At 39.2% G+C, this 19,976-nt stretch overlaps 1 protein-coding gene across 3 annotated transcripts in view; it reads left to right on the forward strand.

The window, feature by feature from the left end:
- CMC2 (C-X9-C motif containing 2) overlaps positions 1-19,976 on the forward strand; it is a 101,658-nt gene that overhangs the window by 8,891 nt on the left and 72,791 nt on the right. The window contains exons 3-4 of one of the 3 annotated variants that reach the window (XM_013176696.3): positions 1,402-1,473; positions 2,996-3,544. The exons of 1 other annotated variant lie outside the window; for it this stretch is intronic. In XM_013176696.3, the coding sequence (XP_013032150.1) occupies positions 1,402-1,473; positions 2,996-3,070 (147 nt within the window). In that variant the 3' untranslated portion in view covers positions 3,071-3,544. Of the gene's footprint in view, positions 1-1,401; positions 1,474-2,995; positions 4,375-19,976 lie in introns of those variants that run through there. One more of the 3 variants, XM_067004764.1, reaches the window with a different exon arrangement.

The following is a 19,976-nucleotide window of genomic DNA, read 5'->3' on the forward strand; positions in this document are numbered from 1 at the left end:
GTATGTCCAGTATTTGCATTTTCACAAAAGTCAGTTTGATTTATTTTATTCCTAATCTAGGACCTGCCCATTATATCAAGTCTTAGATCTAGTGGGGAGAGGTTAATGGCATTCCTATTCGATGTCATTATTTTGATTATTTTTTTTAACAGCTCTGCTCTTATGCCAAGTGCGTGCCTTAAAAAGACTTATTTTTATAGATGGCAGGTGAAAGAAATGCATATTGTCTTGCACTCGTATCACTGTAATGGGAGTAATAACTATTTTTGGAAAAACAATTTTCCCCCCCTCATAATCTGAGCCAAAAAGAGTTGACAGTTTAGGAGTCTGCCTAAATAAATGTAGATTCAACTCACTGTATGCACTAGTAAGAGTGGAGTTAGCTTGAAATGTGGAGTGCTCATCTTGAAAATGGACATACTAGTGTGAGAATAGAATAAAATATTAAATCTGCATTGGCTAAAATATAAATGTTTTAAAAGCAAGATCAGCTTGAAGTAAAGTGACCATTTATCACATGCAACTGCTTCAGTGTCATCTGATGCCCTTTATAAAGCAGAGAGGTATAAACAAGCTAATTATAGCACTGCCATAGTTAAGTGTCTGTCATAAACTTTATTAACCCACTCCTAAATTCAGTCATGTTCTATTGGCAGACATCTGTCTTTGCCCACTATTTGAACTCTTAATAGTGTTCAGCGTGTTTCTATAAATCCATCTAGCCTCTCATCAGCTACAGAAACGTGCATCAGTTTCCCTAATGAAAACTAGGTAACACTTAAGTATGCTCAAGGCGTATAGATGAGCTGTGTCATAAAGATGATAAATGTATCCTTTTCAGCTTTGATATTTGGAGAAACATTAACCATCCTGTTTTTATACTGGTTTTAATGTTTCAGTCACTTAAGTCTAGTGGCTGCATCTTTTGGACCCACAACACATTCTTCACATAGCAGGGATAACGAAGCACCGAGTTCTTTGCCTCCAGGATGCCTGGAAATCTTCCTATGTCTTTATAAATCACAAATGAGTTCAGAACGCCAAGTTTTTGTATGTTAACGAAGCCAGTGCTAATTGTAAGACTGATTCCTAGATCAATAAAATGTATGCTCTACATTTAGACTTAATGGCTCCAGTGTAGGTATCATATTTCAGTCTGATAATACAACATGGTGAGTACCTTAAACTTTCAGCAAGATAGGGATGCTTCAAATGATGTTTAGAAGTACCTAACATCTAGCTACTCAGTAAAAAAGTTACAAAGCATCATTTTTCAGGAAAAGAGAAGTGGAAAAGACAGCCAGGATATATTGCAAAATCCAAGTGACTTTTAAGAAGCTTAGTGCTTCAGAGGAAGAAACCTTTGAATTGTATTTTTTTTTCTTCTCCCTAACTTATTAGCACAACATTTTGAAATTTTTTGGCCATTGCAATGATATTGACCGTGAGATGCGGAAGTGCCTAAAGAAAGAGGTAAGAAATAAACAAGTTAATAAAAATTAAATATTTAATACAAGAAATTCTAAAGTCCGTGCAATAGAAATTATTGTGTTTTACTAAGTAGTACAAAGCAATAAATAGGCCTTGATTCGATATGTAAGCACATTCTGGAGTGAGCTCTTGAAACCTCAATTATACTTTTACCTGACAAATTTACCTAAAAAAAAATTGCATGAACAAGGCCCAAAATGATGTTGAGATCAACGGAACATGCATCTCTGCCTTTGCTTGCTACTTTTGGCAAGATTTGACACAGGAAGTAACAACTGGGATCACAGAGGATGCTGTTACAGTCAGTATTTCCCTGTGAAGATGTAAATATATGTGCTGATGAGATTTCCTTACAGGTTTTACTATTTCAGTGTTTTTCTTGTCAGATTAAAAATCTTGAAATAGTTGCAGACTACAGCTCAGAATGATTGCTTCTTGCACAAAACTTTGTGCAATAATCACTTCTTGTATTTCCTGAAACCGGGTGGAAGTGTCAGATACATCATTAACACGTAGTGCAGCTTGGGTGGGTCTCAGATGCATCATTACATGTTGTGCGGTTTGGGTGGGTATCTGGCTTTAACAAATGGCATGGACTATTTTGGGAGATACAAAAATAACCAAATACTCAATTTTAACCAAGCAAATACTGCAAATAGAAACTGACACTTCACAGGTTCCTTCTAGCCAGAGCAGTTTGGGCCCCTCTCTTGCTGCTCCTCCCTCGATTGGTCTGTGGGAATTAATTTCATCTATACTTGTGTCAAATTCCATTTTTCACCCTGTAAAAACTGTAGCACAGATTTGGAAAACAAGGTTTCTTTCCTTGTGACCTTATGTTTTTTCCTTCCATTGAAGCCGTTATATTAAAAAGACTTCTTGAAGGCTATGTTTGTCTGCCTTCTTAAAATACACATTAGTATGGTATTACTATAAAGAACCTGAAAGGTTGTTCACAAGCATAGAATAGGTACAATTGAAATTTCTGAAGATCCATTGTTCTCATTCTACTTTAAAAAAAAAAAGGGGTTAGTGAAAAAATAGGTTAAAAAAATAGTCTGACAACAAATTCTTTTTTCAGAATGCAGACACACTTGCATTAGTTCATATCTTTTAAAAGCAAAAGAGCCTGACCAGTGCTTTAGAACAGCACCAATGCAACTTTTTTCCTAGTTCATATGAGAAGTGTAGCTGTCATACTTAAGATGGATATGTAATTAACTTCCTCCGTAAGATTAACTGATAAGATTAACTGAATCTTCTTTATTAGAATGTTCTAATACTATTTAGCTTAATAAACTCAAACTTAGAAACAAGTATTTTAATCAAATAAATGTTAATTTTGAAGCAAAAATGAACGAATATAGAGATATCAACATGAACTGCATTTCTAATATATCAAATATACTGTTTCTGTTCCTGAGTAATAAGTCTACATTTTTAAATTTGACTTATCTGTTTAATGATAATAGCTGATCTATTATTTACCTTATCTTTCTTCCAGTATGAAGCAAACAGGGTCAAGAACCAGGAGACGCGACGGAGAATAATTAATGCTAATAAAAACTCTGAGAAGTGAGCTGTACTGTAGCTGGACAGCTGCATCTTGATAGTGACACTCGCATAAAAGTTGACAGAATATTTCTTTCAGATCACCACTGTTGAACCTATTGTTTGTGACATGATGGAAAAATAAATGTACTTAAAACATACTTATTCCTACAAAGTCAAACTGAATGTGGAAAAAAAATGAAAATAATAAATGATCACCCATAAGTTAATTTTTGACCTTGAAAAGAAAATTATTGTGGCAATTCTTTGTTCTGGCATAGTTTTGTTATGACTGTTAAGTAACGATGAATCAGTGTGTGTAGAGTATTATGCATTCAGAGCTGCTATATTCCCAGCCTTGTGTTGAGTTGCATTTATTCCTTCATGTTTAGCAGTTCCTTTCATATTTTTCCTGCAGAACACTGAATGACTTTTCATTCGCTCCTTGTAATGTTGTGATAACGCTGCTTAAATGAATTATTAAAAATACATTTTAAAGCGACATGGCTTAAAATTGGAAGTGGCCTATCAAGCAGTAATTGGAGTTCTGGTATTTTTATTGGAACCAAAATCATGAAGTGACCATCTTCTGTTGAGAACATTAAGAAGTCTTTAGAAACTCAGAATGGACATTTTTCAGGGGTTTACAGAGCATCGCCTTGATTTTATGCTGAGCGTAATCAGTTTATGCTGAGTAATGTTGAAGAGGAGCACTGCCAAAAATACAAGCTACATTGTTCTTCCACATACGCTGGTTCTTAGGGGGAAGTTAAGTTATGTGCAGTGTGCTGTAGGTGATCCTGCTTGGCAGGAGGGTTGGACTAGGTGATCTTCAGATGCCCCTTCCAACCTCAGCCATTGCAGTGATGGAGCTGCTTTTCTGTGTGTCTACTTATTTTTAAATGACTCTTCTGTTTTGCCTAGCAAAAAAAAAAAAGCTATTAAAAATCAGTTTTATTGAGCTAAATATAAGTGTCTTGAACGCTTTTGAAGAAAGAGTGCCTATTCTCCAATGAATTCTACAGTTTGTTATAAGAACCATTGTTGATGCACAAAGTTATTCATGCATCTATTTTTTTTTGGAACAAAGCTATATTTTGTGTTCTATTTTGAAAGATTACTTAGAAGGATTTTACTTATTTTTCAATACCTGGATGGATCTGGTTAAATTGGTAAAAACTTGACCACAAGTGTGTCCTTGTAGAAGGTGAGAGAGAGAGAGAATTCCAAGAAAAACTGAAACAACTACTGCTGCGTGTTTTGATGTGCTCTCTGTGTTGTTAGAATAAGTAAATGATGCATTATGTGAATTAAACACTCGAGTGGTTGGAAGTGGTGCAGTCTTTTTGTTGGTGTTTTAAGAATACTCTTGAAGACTTTATGGTGAAGCTCCCAAACTGGGAACACTGAATCTTTGATCCTTCTTCCATTTGTGATGACAAAAATCTGCTTCAGGCAAGCTATTAAATAGGATTTGGTGTTGCCTGTAATCTATAAATAAATAGAGAATTGTCCTAAAGATTAGGTTGAGAAGCTGGTATCTGAGTGCAAAAGCACTGAAGCTTTCTTTTTTCTTCTTTCATCAGCTTCTGTGAGTCCAGATCTTCCACTAAATAGCAATAAAATAATAATCTAAACCACATAACATAGCTCATTAGTCACAATCATATTTCCAAAGATTAGTGTGCTTAACAAATGAAAGCCCAAGTTTCTTGCACAATTATATTGATGCTTTAAACTATGCTTAACAATAAATATATTTTACAGATAAGCTTTGTGTAATGAAAGTACGATCACATTCATCTTTCTGGTTTTCTTTGCTAATTCTGTATGAATAGTGTGATTTGAGACCATCCCACACTCCTGTGGTTTTCTACCTTTTTTTTTTTTTGAGGGGGTTTATATTGCAAAGTTGAACATGAGGCTGAGAAGTACTAGTGTAATAATATTTACAATTTATCTGCTGGGGAAAGAGGGTAAGGGTTAAATGGTAAATATGGTAGTTTTTGTTTGCTTCCTGAAGTGAACTGAGTAGTGATTAGGGGACATGTTGGGTGAAATAAACCTTATTTATAAGGACTTTGAAGCCAACTTGTTGTGATGTCTGTTATGCCATAGAGATGTTTTCTCCCCGTTGTTCTTTCTGAAAGAGTAACTTTGAGAAGAAAAGAAATTTGATGGGGCTTTCTGTTGCATCATGTGAGAAGTTCTTGGGCGTTTCATGTAGGAAAATGAAGAAGGGGGAATAAAAGCAGAGGGCAAACAGCAGCTACGATACAGACCTGGCCAGAGCAGTGAGGTTTTCAGATCCAAGAGCCAACACAAGTCTGCAGAATTCAAGGATGGGAGGAGTACAGAGCAAGAGAGTGATAGCACTGCCCAGTAAAATCCTTTCAGCTCTACCAGAGACACCGGGTAACTGTGCTACCAGCGGTAAAAATCTGCTGCTCTATTGCTCACGTTTGTTTCCAACTCCTCCAGAAAAGAACCTAGTGTGAAGCCATAAAAGAGGACATTAGCAGCAGGGTGGTAAAGAAGTTCTTAGAGTATGCTATTTCACTGGTGTATCTCTTCCTCAAGCTGGGTGGACTTTGTCTTGCCGGGAAATCAAATGCTGACATCTTTTCCTTTTCTTTCAGTAGAAGGAAAGTCTGCTGACCAGCACCGGCACAATGCACATACAGCAGGGCTAGTTCCTGCTCTGGCGTTAAACTCTGCCTGCAAAGAGCACTGTACTGGTGATCAATTCTATGGGGAATAGTTTAAAACATTAGTTGTCTGTCAGGGGAAATTAACGAGAGTTATATTCCAGTGAGTGCTCAGCGGCCAGCTTGCTGTAAATTAACTTAGGGCACCATCTGCAGCGAGTGCCCTGGTGCAGCAAAGCTTGCTTTGCCCCACAAACAATACCAGAGCATAAGCAGCACCTACTGCATGTGTGTCCGTGAGCTCCATGCTGATACGGAGATAAGAATTCGGTACATCCCTGTTTATCCAATTTAACTTTGATCTGTGCTTTCCTGTAGTTAATTCAGTAATTAAGTTGGTAAGCTGTAATATTGGCTTTCATGTATGTGATTATTTATACTGTTTTACACCTCATCCCATGTATGACCTCCATCCTTTTTGGCTAGTTTTTTGGACTTTTAGATGTTTGAATTGAAGGGCCAAAATGTGCCGTGTCTGCATGGTTCTTGTATAAAGGACAGGATATACAAATATCCTGTATATACAACAGGATTTGAACCTGGTTTTACTGTTAAGCTGCAGCATTATCTGAGTATTAATATATTATGACCATAGTGTTTGTCTTTTCCCTTTTTCAGTCTGGTTGGTAACACCCTCAGGTAATTATGGCAGAGCCATTTGTTGCAGATAAAGCCTATCTGTAGTTTCTAGATGTTGCAGGAGAACCTAGGTTGAGTTGAGCTGACCATTTTTACAGTTTGGGTGAGGACTGTAGTCCTGCGAGTGTTCTGGCCCTTGTCATTTTCTCAACTGATACGCTGGCTATTCAAGCAGTTAGGGTAATTGCTCACAAACAGTGATAAGTCGATAGTGAATTTTATAGCTAGGCATAACTTCCTGAAAATGAGGGTGCACTCAGAATCCTGTAAGAAATGTAGTCTTGATACACACCGCACAGGAATGATTAATATGAGTAACTATAAAGCTGAAGTATGCAGTTGAAAAGTTGGAATTACGCATATTCTGAATCATTGTAAAGAGTATTTCTAATGTTATTTATACACTTTGCTAAAGCTTTACACATGAATAGTGACTTAAACAGTCAGGGGGTTCTTAGTGCTGGCACTGCCCATGTTTTAAAGGAATGCATGACATCTAAGGTAAAATCTCTCTGATATAAATGAAAGCACGGTATGGAATACCTAAAATGATGTAAACAACGTGAAAAGTATTTCAGAATCTGACAATTTAATTGAAAATTAATTATTAACACTTGTGCTTAAGCAAAGGGATTCTCTGCTTGGACAAAGTAATGGATTTTAGGACTGTAGATTTACGTTACACATTCAGTGTTATTAACATTCACTGGAGTGAAATATCATGGCAAATCTTAATTGTCCCATGACAACTTTGGCTTATTTTATAGAAACTTGCACTTGTAATTCACTAATGTGAATTCTACTTTGCCTAATACAAGTAGGAGGAAACGTCTTCTTTGCTGGAGGTGTTTGTGTCACTCAGGATAAAGAGGCGTTTGGTCTAATGGCGCTCCGTGGTAGCCATGCTTGCTAAGCAGCAGAGCCTGCTTGTGGAAAGTAAGGTCTACTAAGAAAAACTTTCAAGCGATTACTAAAATCACATTATTTTTAGCCTAAAAATGGTTCTTGGGAACTGTCATGCTTTATTCTTTTGGTCTGTTGGTGACATTTCAGAGGCTGGGGACTTCGATATGGAGCAGTTATGTCAGCCAATGGGACCTGTTTGTGTTTTTTTGTTTTGTTTTGTTTTTTCCAAACAAAAGGTAAGCATGCAGAAAGATCTTTTGGGGGATTCGTTATCTGTAAAAGATCTCACCGATGGCTTTACAAAACTTATCCCCAGAGCAGTACTCAGCCATCTAGAATCTGATGATTTGTTTTGGCTTGGGAAAAATTGTCAAATGTCTTAAAGAATAGAGATGCGTGTGACTAAGTTATGTTACGGGAACCTAGATAAACCATCCAGTCCTTACATTAAGGTTTGCTGACCACGGGGTCACCCAAGTACTCAGAGGATGGTATCGGGGACATCACTGTTGATGCCAAGTTTTCTTGCACAATCCCACCTTATTATCACCCACTTTTTTTTTTTTTTTTTTTTTTTTTTTTAATTATGCTGCTCCCAGAACAGCACGGTTGAAATAAGCAGATCTGGTTGGTCTTTGTTGTCCTCGGTGTTTCACAGGGCCGTGGCACAGCCCTGGGAACCACACCAATCATGTAAATAATCCTCGCCGGTTGGTTTGGTAGCTTTAGAAGACTACACCTCGCTCCCTCCCAACCCCCAGATTTGTAGTTAGCACTATAACAGGTATTTTGGAAAGAGCACCGAGGTGTCTGGTGCAGGTGCTCCTCTTCTCCAAAGTTCAGCTAGATGCTTGAACTGGCTGACACACCCGGCTCCAAAAGCAGCCAGGATTGTAAGGTCGTTCTCAAAGACAGCTGGCAGTGTTGCAGTTTATTTTATTGGTGATTCATTTTGGATAGCATTGTGGCCTAGCTGTTTGTCACTTGCTTTGTGTGCTGCAATACTACAAAGTTTCATCGAATAGCACTGGAGACTTTAAGTGTGATTCATGAAGTAATCCGATGGAGCTGTCTGTGGGAATTGAAAATTCTACCTTTTAATTCTTTCATTTTTCTGCAGCTTTCACAGCTAAATATCCGTGTAGGCTATTTTTCTGTATTTTGGTTTGCTTCATATTCTCACATTGCTAGTAATGAACATTTATAGTACTTCAGGTGTAAGAGGTGTTAGGCAGCTGTGGTTCCAAGCAGCCCATGTGATCACATTCAATCAGTGTTAAATGCGTGCTACTGAATAGTTGTCTTTGGGATGCTGATGGTCCCAATTTAATTTAAACTACACCCCATTAGTGCTTCCAAAAAACCTCAGCGGAAAACAAATCAAAAATCAAATACCCAGATAAGGAATTCCAAATGGAATCACAGATTTTCTGTAATTGGTCCACAGTGTCTTCATTTAGGTGAGTATACAAGTGTGTGGTATGCAACAGCAAACGGTCCTGAACCTGGCTGCTGTTCACTCTCACACAGCTAGCAGAAAGCGCCCTTGGAGAACGGGTTTTCAGATCCAAGACATTTTCGTGATAAGGGGGTTCCTATATTTTAACTTTGCCCTTACCGTGATGCTGCTGTGTTGCTGTGGGTTCTGTTTTGCAGGGTGGCCAACAACAGAAAGAAACCTCAAACTCTCCTCTGGAGCTTCTTGGTATTCAAAATGGAAACTCTTCAATCATCTCCTAGCTCTACCAAGAGCAAAGCATTCTTCCTTGAATTTTTCAGTGCTGGGCTTGTATTCAAGGGTTTCTGTGCTTGGGGCTGTGTTCAAGGTGAGGGCGAAAATGATGTAGTTGAGCTAAATCTCGTTGGGAAGTTGCGTATTATTGCAGGAAGTCATGCCTCAAGTGGAAACACTTACATGGCCAGTACTCACTGGAGGTGTTCTAATGCTGCGTCTGCTTTTTAGATCTTACCACATCTTAAAAGATACTGCATACAGGAGTTGTGCATTGCACGTTATACTGGGAAACAAGAGAGGCCGTACCTACAAGTGAAGTGAGAATTCTGACTTTAAGCAGAACAGCAGACAGGGAGCCTCGGCTATGAAAAAATCTCAGTTGTCGTGGGTTGAGTATCTGGGGAAGAACTTGACAGGGTCTTTATGGGGACTTTTATTTATGGCTTGGTGGGGCTGGCATTGGTTGTGGCTGTAGATCAACAGGGGGCAGTTTTAGCATATTGCTGTGCTCTTCAGCTGAAGTTTCCTTAAGCCCTAACACCAAAAATGGTGCTTAGTGATGTAAGTCGTGCCTGGCAAGCGTAGGTCATATAAACCTTGGTCCCTGCTGTGTCCTTTCCTTGGTTGTTGTGTTGCCGTCTGTTTGTAGCCAAGAGGGTTCCAGAGACTGCACAGCAGTTCTTGTTTTATGTGAGTTATTAGGAAGGGAGAAGAGGAAAAATTAAAGGCAGCAGTGTAGGTTTGTTGAAATTAGTAGTAGTGGTCCAAAGCTACATTTGAAGATGGGTTGTGCGTGTAAGCATATTTAAGGATATGTGTATGTATAAATATATAAAAACAAATACAACAGTGAAAGAAAGGAAATGGCAAATTTAACCATTTCGGTATTTTTCCTTAAACAACAATAACAATTTATTATAAAAAATACCAGCATTTCGACTTGATCAGGAATGACAAGTAATGCAACTTATTTTTGATGTTGCCATAAACTCTTGTAAGTAATTATAGCTCACTGTCCAAAGTTAAATCACGTTATCATCATCTTCTTTTCAGCTTCCTATCAAAGTGGTGGTGAATAAATGCTTCTACATAGCCCCTTGGGGTCTGTGGTATATTACAGAGAGACAGCATCTAGCAGATACAGATAAAAATAGCCTGGGGAAACCTCAAGTCTATCAAGACTCCTAGATTTTAGCGAGTGATGGATCTAAAACAAAGACATGGACTTAAACATCTGTGAACTGAAGTTCAGATTCAGATCTGTTTTTATTCTACAGCTTCCCCTTATCTCTGTAAGCAGAACCAAAACCGTGGTTTCAAGTCTTTCTCCTCCTGAAGATGAGATTTATGGGCTTGAAATGGAACCCAAATTTGGTGTTTTACGCATTTGCTAGTCTTATTTTTTTAATATATTTTTTTAATGGAACAAAATATGAAAGCTACCTTAGCAGCTGGCTATTTAGTGTTTTACCATAGCTAACTCAGGATTCTCAATTTAAATGTACAATTGGTCCTTAGGAAGGGGAAGAACACAAGGTGCTGCCCTGGGACAGTTGGCAGGTGGCAGGTTCATGTAGCATTTTCCTGAAAACTGACACTCCTTGATCTTGACTTGAAGCCTCGTACTGGAATGATAACAAATTATTCCTGTTGGGCAGAGACTGCTTACAGCACAGGACAGCAGTTACAAAGAAAGGGCGTGAAGGAATCAGATCAGATACACTAGAGATTGTCTGTTATAAGCAAGTATGTAGATGGAATTCGAAATTGCAGCTGATTTTCTGCAGAAATTGTATTCTATTACATTATTTTCACAGCAACGTTCGAGAGTTCTTTCCATTAGATAACTTTTGAAATTGTTTTTAAAAAGTGTTCTTTTGTTCTTTTTGGTTTACAAATAGACAGTGGAGCCTGGCTAGTAGTTTTAGTTTGCATGGTTGTGGGGAATTGTTTAATTCTCCATTCTGAGTCCTCTTTCCCTAGGTCAGCAGCCAGCAGTGAGGAACATTAAGTAAAAATAAAACTCCTATTTTTAGTTCAGCTACATAATGTCCTATTTATATTGCTGAAATTTCAGCTAGTACCTGGCCCCTTTCAGTTCAATGAAACATCTCTCCTCCATTAGTCCTCATCGCTCTTTTTCTCATACCTGCCCCACTTGATTCTTTTGCAGCTATTTTTATCGATTTGGTGATGTTTTTCCGGCAGGGCTCTGTGCTGACAGCTATCAATTCAAGAGATTCAGCTCCAAGGAAGGGCAAGTAGCAGCTAGCAGGCAATACGCAAAATTTGGCATAATTGATCCTCAAAATTTAACACGGTGGAATTTTATTTTGGAAAAAAAAAAAAAAAGCTGCAATCATAATGATGTATCAGTCTCTGCAACATCCAGATAAATTTCTCCTTCTGGTTTCAATCCCTCATGACTACTGAAAACAAGGTCCTTTAACTTCATTTTCCTCAGGATGATGCATGACAGTCATTTTCTTCTTTCCCCATTTGTTTTGTATAACTCTTACACAGCTCACCGTATTAACAAGAGACCAGCGAGAAGAAGAGGAAGAGGAACGTTCACACAAACATCTCATGATTAGCCAGTAAACTGGCTACTATTTGGAAGAGAAATTGATAAAAATGTGTTAAAAACCTCGGAGTCTAGCACAAGGCTGGTGTTTTGGCAGGTAAAAGATGGCCCTCAGCACACGACCTGAGAAAAAATGCATTTGCAAAAGCAGTTGTTGCCCTGACCGTGATCTTGGAGATAAGGCAGCCACTGTAACAACAAGAATAGCTCCAAAATACGTTTGTCAGCTTGAGGAGTTACAAGGAAATGTTGATGTGCCACTGGGCATTGTTCCGCTGCCATCAGAGTGGGCTGCAAAATGGCAATATCACTCGGGTTAAGCCAAGACTAATGCAGAAAAACTCCTAGTTAGACCCTGCAATTCACCAGAGACAAGGCACCAAAAATAACTTTTAAAAAACATTTTATTTATTTCCTCCATCTGATGTATCTTGCTTGGAAGAAAGGAAATGACTTGTAAACCTACTGCTTTTCAACCGGGTTGAGTCATGCTGGAGACTGACGAGGAGCTGGACGGGGGCGGCGGAGGAGGGAATGCAATTCTGGTAATGTGAAGACCTTGTCATTGTGTGGCAAAGTTTGAGTTTTAAGAGCCATCATTATGCTTGAGAGAAATCTTTGCACAACGTGTGTGAGACGTGATGCCAGATGTACTGTGCTGGAAGAGAGGGAGCAAGTAGTTTGCCAGGCACGGCTGGTTTATTGTAACGGGTAGCGAAGCCTGATGGCCAAAACGGCTGTTCTTGGGGAAAATGGGGCGCTGCTTTCAAATGACAAAAACCAATGCAAACCCGCAACTTAAAAAGTGAGCAACAAACCCTGTAACCCATGCTGCTTCACAAAATTCGGCATTAGAGGTACAGAACACTTTTTATAAGTAGGTTCCATTTATAAATAGCTCCATATTGCCATGAAATTTCAGGTATCTTCAGAACAACAAAAAAGCTACTGTTTGTGAGTTCCCCATTTCATTTCCTTATTTGAATACAGATCCAAAGAGAATTTCTCCTTCTCAGAGAGCTCAATAGTTTTTTTTGTTTGTTTGTTTTTTTCCTTCTTTAATATGCATGTTTTTATATCAGAAGCAATGACAAATGAAAAATAACAGGTACAAATACAGGAAAAAGTACATACTGCTGCTCTGTCTCAAAACCTCCATCAGTAGTTGGGTAAAAGACTCCTTTTGGAGAGAAGGACGGTGGTTGGGAGGAGGTTAGGTGGGATAAATGTGTAATTCTGTTGTCAGATTCGGTATTGCAGACCTGAGGTGGAGACTGTGCTGAGTTTATGGTGGCTTCCTGGGTGAAGAAATCCCCATTTTTAACCTTCTTTACCTTTAACGAGTTCTGATAACTTCATGTCTTGTAGCAAACATCCGAGTTATTCATTAAATGACTAATATTCTTGCACTTTATACAGTCATAAATAATGCGTGTTAGATGTGACCGTTCCTGGCAGAGCTCCAAACTCTGTTTCTGCAAATAAACATTTGTTTGCCTTCTACTTAATAACAATTGAGGGAACGAAGATACTGCTGTAGTATTTTTGCAAATAGTTGGAGTGTTTACTCCAACATTTTCCCAAATTGTTATTTTTTAGTGACAAGCACCCGCCTCCTTCCTGATTTCCCATCCTCCCCTCACCTTTCACTTTGAGCAGAATCCTTTCCAAAGCATTCGGTTGGATCTGACCCAAGTACAAATATGTTAAATTACGCCATTGTTCTGTTTTTCCTGAAGTTTTTTTTTTTCCTTTGTCTAATGCAAACCCATTTGATGCTGTCTTCTTGGCTTTGTGGTACTCAGTGTGTAAATGTACCGTAGCCTTTCAATAATTTCTGCATGTTTAATTTCAGTATCTCTTTTCATAAACTTTGCAAACAGTTCCAAATGGGTGAATTTTGGAGACATGGTGCATTACTTGTGTCTGGCACCGTAAAAGCCAACTTAGTCTAGCTACATCTGCATTTGCGATTAAACATCTGCATTTAGAGGCTGGTTTAAGACAGGAGAAGAGTGATGAGGTAATACCCTTCATTCATGTCAGAGAAGGACGCTGTGGAGCCAGTGGTGGCTTCAAACTTTTATTTGAACTGTATGAAAAGCAGGTATTGTTCTAGAGCACAAAATGTGACAATAAAATAGGAATACATGGCTTGCTTTTGCACGCATGCGTTCTGCCTGCTGTGAATGAGAGGTCATGGCTGACAATGAAGCCAGTGTGTAAAAACAGTTTGTGCCCCTGTGTCCTTGATCTAAGGTACTTAGTGCACTGAGCACGGTTAAAGTATTTGTCCATCAGCAGAATATTTACAAAAATGGTGAATAGTTGCTTATGGTGGTGCTCAAGCTTGTCTGTTTCTTGGACGCTACCAGAGTAGACTGGTTTTGTGCACATCTGTTGGATTGTATTAACCAGCCCATCAGATTAAACTCTGGGTGAAGTTCTACCAGGAAGGTACTAACGAACCTGGTGGTGACGCAGAACCCAGTAATTTTTGGAGGTGGTCAGTCCCTGCTTTGATCTGCCACTTTTCCTTCAAAGGCTCTCAAAGAGTGACCCATCAAAGCAATCTGACAAAGGGCAGCAGCAGCAGCAAATTGACAGTCTGGAAGAAGATGGGCAGGGAAACAATTGCTGAAATACTGACCCGTGTTGGTCTATGTATAGAAAATAGAGCTAGAGACGTTAATTCAGAAAAAAAGTAAATCATGATGGAGTGCTGAGACAAATCTGGTTTTCCTGAGTAGACTTGGGTTCTGGAAATCGGAATGATTGTTGTAATTGGCAAGAACAATTGTGCAATTGCATTTTGCGAACTAGCTGAGAAAACATCATTTCATGGAAGGCAGAGCAAGATATGAGTTTACATGTTTCAGAAAGCCATTCCTGGCACCGCTGAACATCATTGTACCTGTGTATAAACAGTAAAGCATGAGGACCAGAAGAAAGGCATGCATGGACCTCGGAGCATGTACAGAATCTGTTTTTCTTCAAAGCACTGGGCATCCTAAGGTCATTAAAATGCCATAAAATCTTCGTTTTTGAACACCATTTTGGACCTCCTGTGTAACAAGAGGCAAAACCAGAGGTGAACAGGCAGGACTTAGAAAAGACAGCCCCCAAATCTCCGTGTGGTGGTCTAAACACTGAGTTCTTCTCTGGCATGCTGCTGCCCTTTCACTTGAAATGGGGCATGAAATAGGTGACTGGCCTGGGCTTCCTGAGCTCTCTACTGACCAGGACGCTTTTTAAGTCTTGGTTTTGATCATTCGGCATTCTCTAACCAGTTTTCCTATCTCTAAACCCTCTTAGGGAGAAAAAAAAATGTCTAATCCATATTGTGGATTTCTGCTTCTGCATGAAGAGCTTGTTGCTCTCGAGGAGTAAACTTGAAGGAGAAGGCAACACAGATGTGTTTGTCCCTCTTGTCCCAAATGCCTAGTCATTAAAATGCACCAGCCCTAGCAAGCTCTATGTGAATTTTTGTAATATTTTGGGACAATATTTCCTACGTGATTGAAGTGCAGCATGGGCTGATAGGATCAAAAAACACTGCTCCAGAAAAACTTCTAGTTGGTTAAGCAGGCTTTTTCCCTCAAGAGTAGTTCTGAACCTGGTCTTTCTTTGGACCCTTCGTTTGCCACTAATTCATGTTTTGCATTTGTGTCAGTAGGATTTATCTGCTCTGATGGTGGATGTCCCAAGCTCTGCAGGTTTTTGCTTCAGTTGGATAAGTAGAGAAGAGCGATAAAATTAACAAGTGTATGCCTCCTTTACTTCAGCTGTGGCAAAATCCAATTGCTCCATCAATTTGAGTGACAGCTTTGGACAAGAAATTATCATGTTTATTTTCCTCCCAGTAACCTTGCTCATTGTTAAAGGACAGGTGAGTAGATACAGTTTCTCTGCTGCTAGTGTTCATGACAGCATAGAAAATCAGCTTTAAGTAGGTGTGTTTTAGAAATGTATGTTTTTCAGTCCTTGTCAGGGATTGGAATTTGTTGGCTGTTATGGTTTTAGTTGCTAGTTAACATATTTTGGGATTTTTTTATTCCTGGGACCTGTGTCACAGATGCCTGTGGCTCATCGAGTGCTCTGTGTATGTTTTCCATGGTAAAGATTAATACGAGCGTTAGACCTGTACACAAACTCCTATTTGTCATCCTTTTGGTTTGAAGTGAGAACTGACCATTGAATCCGAAAGTTGCCATCCTGTTTGAAAGCAGTTAAACTGGATTTATACAATTTATTTTACAGAGAAATAAAATTAAAGCAGATGAAGATCCTCTTCACTACTGCTGTCAAATTCTCTGTTAATGGTGGCACACTAAGAAGAGGATGAACGTTTTATTTGTTGTTTCTTTACTGCTAACATGAAGCTGTTACTCTTGATGAGGATTTAAAGCAGTGACTTTCCTAGGAAATTATTCATGACTTGATATTTACTACCTTGAGTGCCTAATTTGTATGCGTTCTCATGAATTTTATCCTTTTCTAAACTCTTAGATGTGTCCTTTTCCCCTTTTCCTGTATCTCCATTACTGTATATAAACATAAACAAACACAAATTAAGATATTAATTAGGTTTTGGTAACAGTATTTGCAATTGGAACCCTCTGTTGCCTGACGGTTTGAGCAGTAAATGCCACGTAATGGTGTTACAACTAAGACTTTCCACACTAGTGTGATCTGTTTTGATTTTCAGGGAGATTTAACATCTTTGAGGTCTTCCTTGCTGCTTTTCCCTCTGACATTTTCCTTAATTTCTGGACAAAGGGGCCCTTTTTGGACAATCAGCCCAAGTTCCGTGAAGGAGTTTCTGCATTCCCCTCCAAGTGCTCTCATCTCACGGCCTTATTAACCTTTAAGACAGAACTTTTCTCGTGCAATGGTGCATAACCGCAGAGGCCAACCCTTATAACCTCTCTGTTCATATTAGGTAAGAAACTTTAACAAGTGTTACGTCTTCTGTGCCTTGGCTCTTTGTCTCAGTGCTGTTCTCCCTCCCAGCGTACCGCAGCTTGTAGCAGTGCTGAGCCATGCTGGTACGGTCAGCGAAACTCCTGTGGCTGCAGCAGGAGCCGTGCACGTGGCCGTGCTCACCTCTGTCCCCGTCCCACCTGCTGCTTCCAGACATGTGGGGTCCTGAGCGGGGTAAGCGGATTTCCTTGGGTGGTTGTGCCCGGTGTGTGATTTTTCCCTACTTCTGCTTGAGCTGGTGGTGATTCCAGAGGCAACAAAGCATCTCATTGACAGTCATCCTGGAAGAATTGTGTTGTTTTCTTTATTAAACTGAGTTTATAAGACAGAGACCGGGGTGGGCTTAGTTCAAGTACGTTAGAACAGCCTGCAGGGTTTTCGGTGCTATACCAGCAATCTCCTGTGTACCAATGGCAGCATCCCTACTGCAGTGTAAATCGCTGGGTAGCTCAGCATACCTTTTATTTAGCCGAATATAAATAAACAGCAGGATACTTGAAAGAAATAACACTCCAGAGAAAACACAATCCTCGTGCAATTAGAGCATTTCTATTTAGATAATTGCTCACTGAAATTATAAGCTTGGATCTAATCCTCAAAGGATACAGAAAATTGGCAGTTCCAGGATGATCTGCTTCTTTCACTCTTTTTTCCCTTCCTAATACATAAGCATCTTTGTTTGTCAAACCCTAAATGCTGTTTGGTTGGGGTTTTTTTTTGGCCTTTTTTTTCTGCTATGGTGATACCGAAAATGATGGAATAGCAAAGGATGCCCTGGAGATAATCTCATTTTTGAGGGAATCTGTGGAGAAGAGTGATAACAAGCCTGGTAATATACTGCTGCTTGAAAGAAAAACATGACCTCATGCAGTTACAGAGGGGCTTGCCCTAATTATGAGTGCAGACAGGGTGCTCACCAGGGTGTTGGTGAGACAGGCAGCGATCCCTGCAAACGAGTATTTACCTCAGAGAGACCGTTCTCTCTTACCCTCTTTCTGAGGGAGCCATGGTCACTGTGAATATATATATATTTTATATTTCTAAGAACTGTACCGTGGTGCTTAGACAAGGAGGTAAAAATAAAGTTCTGTTCCTGACTCTTACTGACTTTGGATGTGAGTTTAGGAAGGTGGACTCCATTTCTTTGCATCTTTTTCCATCTCTTCATAGTGGGTATTACCAGCCATGGGTAGACTGCTTTGAGTTACTTTACGTATTTTTTTTTTCCTTTTCTTCTCTGTTTGTAGATAGATATCTATTTTTAATCCTTAAAATTTGTGTTAAACTGAGATTCTCTAAAGCCAGAAAATTGGAAATACAAAGATGCTTCCTTGTTAGACAACTCATGAGAGGGCTCTGAAAAACCAGTGTTTGACCCAGAAGGAGAGAGTTTTCAAATACTGGTACGTAAAAAAATAAAATAAAATCCCCTATAATCCATGTTACGGCTTTGTTCAGTTGTGTTTTCTTAAGTGTTTCCTCAATTCTCTGTTTGCAACTCGTTTTATGAGACATTTTTGCACTTGCAGTTTTACAGAAACACTTCCTGCCTTGAACACCTGCCAGAGAGTAGATTTGTACGGATGGAACTAGAATAAAGAATTTAGAACACTTTTCAGTTCGTAAGATTAAAATCAGAAGTTTTGAAAATAACATTTCAACACAGATAAATTATAGAAAAATGATCAAATTTGTTGACAAAGCAAAACGTAAGCCAGTAAAGCAGTATAGGAATTACCCTTACTAGTATTGAAAACTAGCACTGCATTTATATGAGAAAACTCCAGATCAGAAAAGTCAAATGTTGTCTTGTGTATGACTGAGAAATGCTTACTGGCTAGAGTAATAAAATAAGCCTTGAAGTTTTTGCATGTGCAGTTTCTTTCTGCATATTCCAGAGCTCAGATTTTTTTCACAAATCTAGGGAAAAATGGGTGTGTAACCATACACAGTTTCTGTGCACTAGGCCTCTTCCCCAGCTCTTTAACATTTTAGGGAAGGGAAAGGGAGTGGGTGTGAAAGTATGGGGGCAGTTGGAGAAGCCACCCTGTAAATGGTATGGGATCGTGTCATTCTGCTTCATAAAGGACATCCTCAAACTGTTGTGCACTCCTTAATCCTACTTCTGCATAACGCATATTCATCCAATCTGTTCTTGGTTCTCCACGTGATGCCCACCACCGAACAGCACAGAGAGGCTCGCTGAATTTCTCTCCTTTTCGGGACCACTGTGAATGAGATCCTCGGGGCCTTGCCCTGCTCTTTTGTCCAAACCCGGAAGTTCTGGGGGCAGGAGAACGAGGTGAAACTCCTTATTTTCCTTCCACCCTAGAGTGTGATGGCACGTATCAGTTCCAGTCTAGCATAAAGTAAAGCGCACAGCTTTTGCCTCGAAGGACTGTTTTTATTGATTTGGGTTTGGTAAAATATAGAAACAGTCTGCTCAGTATTCTCCCCGTTCGTGGTCTCTTTGACACTCCCAAACGGGCGCAGAGAAAACCCGCAACAATTGAAGATTATTCTGAGCTGAGGAAATGCTTGTTGACAAATTTCCTTGATTTTAATTTTCAGTCATGCTGTTAGATCAAGGCACAGCAGACTTAATGGCTGATGAAGTCATCCACATTTTCCTTTGTTGTTTGTGGTCTGCTGAATGTTTGCTTGTATTACTGCAGGACGCGAGTTTATGAAGTTAATGTGTTGTTATCAAAGCCGTTTACTGGGGCCATTATACACCTCTTTTTTTCTCCTTTTTAGCAGTCAGCCATCTGCAAGAGCTATTCATTGTAGCCAAATGATTGTGATAGCGTTCAGTTGGGGCATAAACAACAGCAGAGCTGCTTTCATTAGCAAAGGGCACGCAGAATCAATGGCTGGGGCCGATTCCTTCATTCTTAAACTTGTATCAGTGCAATTCATGTTTAAGTGGTTAAAGCGGTTAACTTCTGATTTACGTGAGCTCAAGTGAAAGCAGATACAGGTCCGTGGACTGGCACTAATCATGTTGATGGGAAACCATTTACATTACTGCCAAGCCTTTTTAAAAATTTATTATCATTACAGTGGCAGTGAACAAAAGCCAGAGTAAATCATAAATTTCACTATCTGTAATAAGTGAGAAACTGAGGAATCTTCTAGTGGCAGCCCCAAATTAATTCTCAACAGTCATTTATCTTCATTGTTTTCTACAGAGATTGGCTGAATGTTTTTAGTACACATAGCTTTATAAGAGCACTGATTGTAAAATATTGTTACTTTTCTTGGTGTTAAAACATTCTTCGCTGGTTGTATAGTATTTGTCCCAGAGAGAAAAACAGCAGAAGGGGCTCCCATGTAGTTTTCATTCCTGTAGCTTTTCAAAGACCATTAAAAAAAAATA

The sequence above is a fragment of the Anser cygnoides genome, chromosome 12, assembly GCF_040182565.1.
Source record: "Anser cygnoides isolate HZ-2024a breed goose chromosome 12, Taihu_goose_T2T_genome, whole genome shotgun sequence".
Lineage (NCBI taxonomy): Eukaryota > Metazoa > Chordata > Aves > Anseriformes > Anatidae > Anser > Anser cygnoides.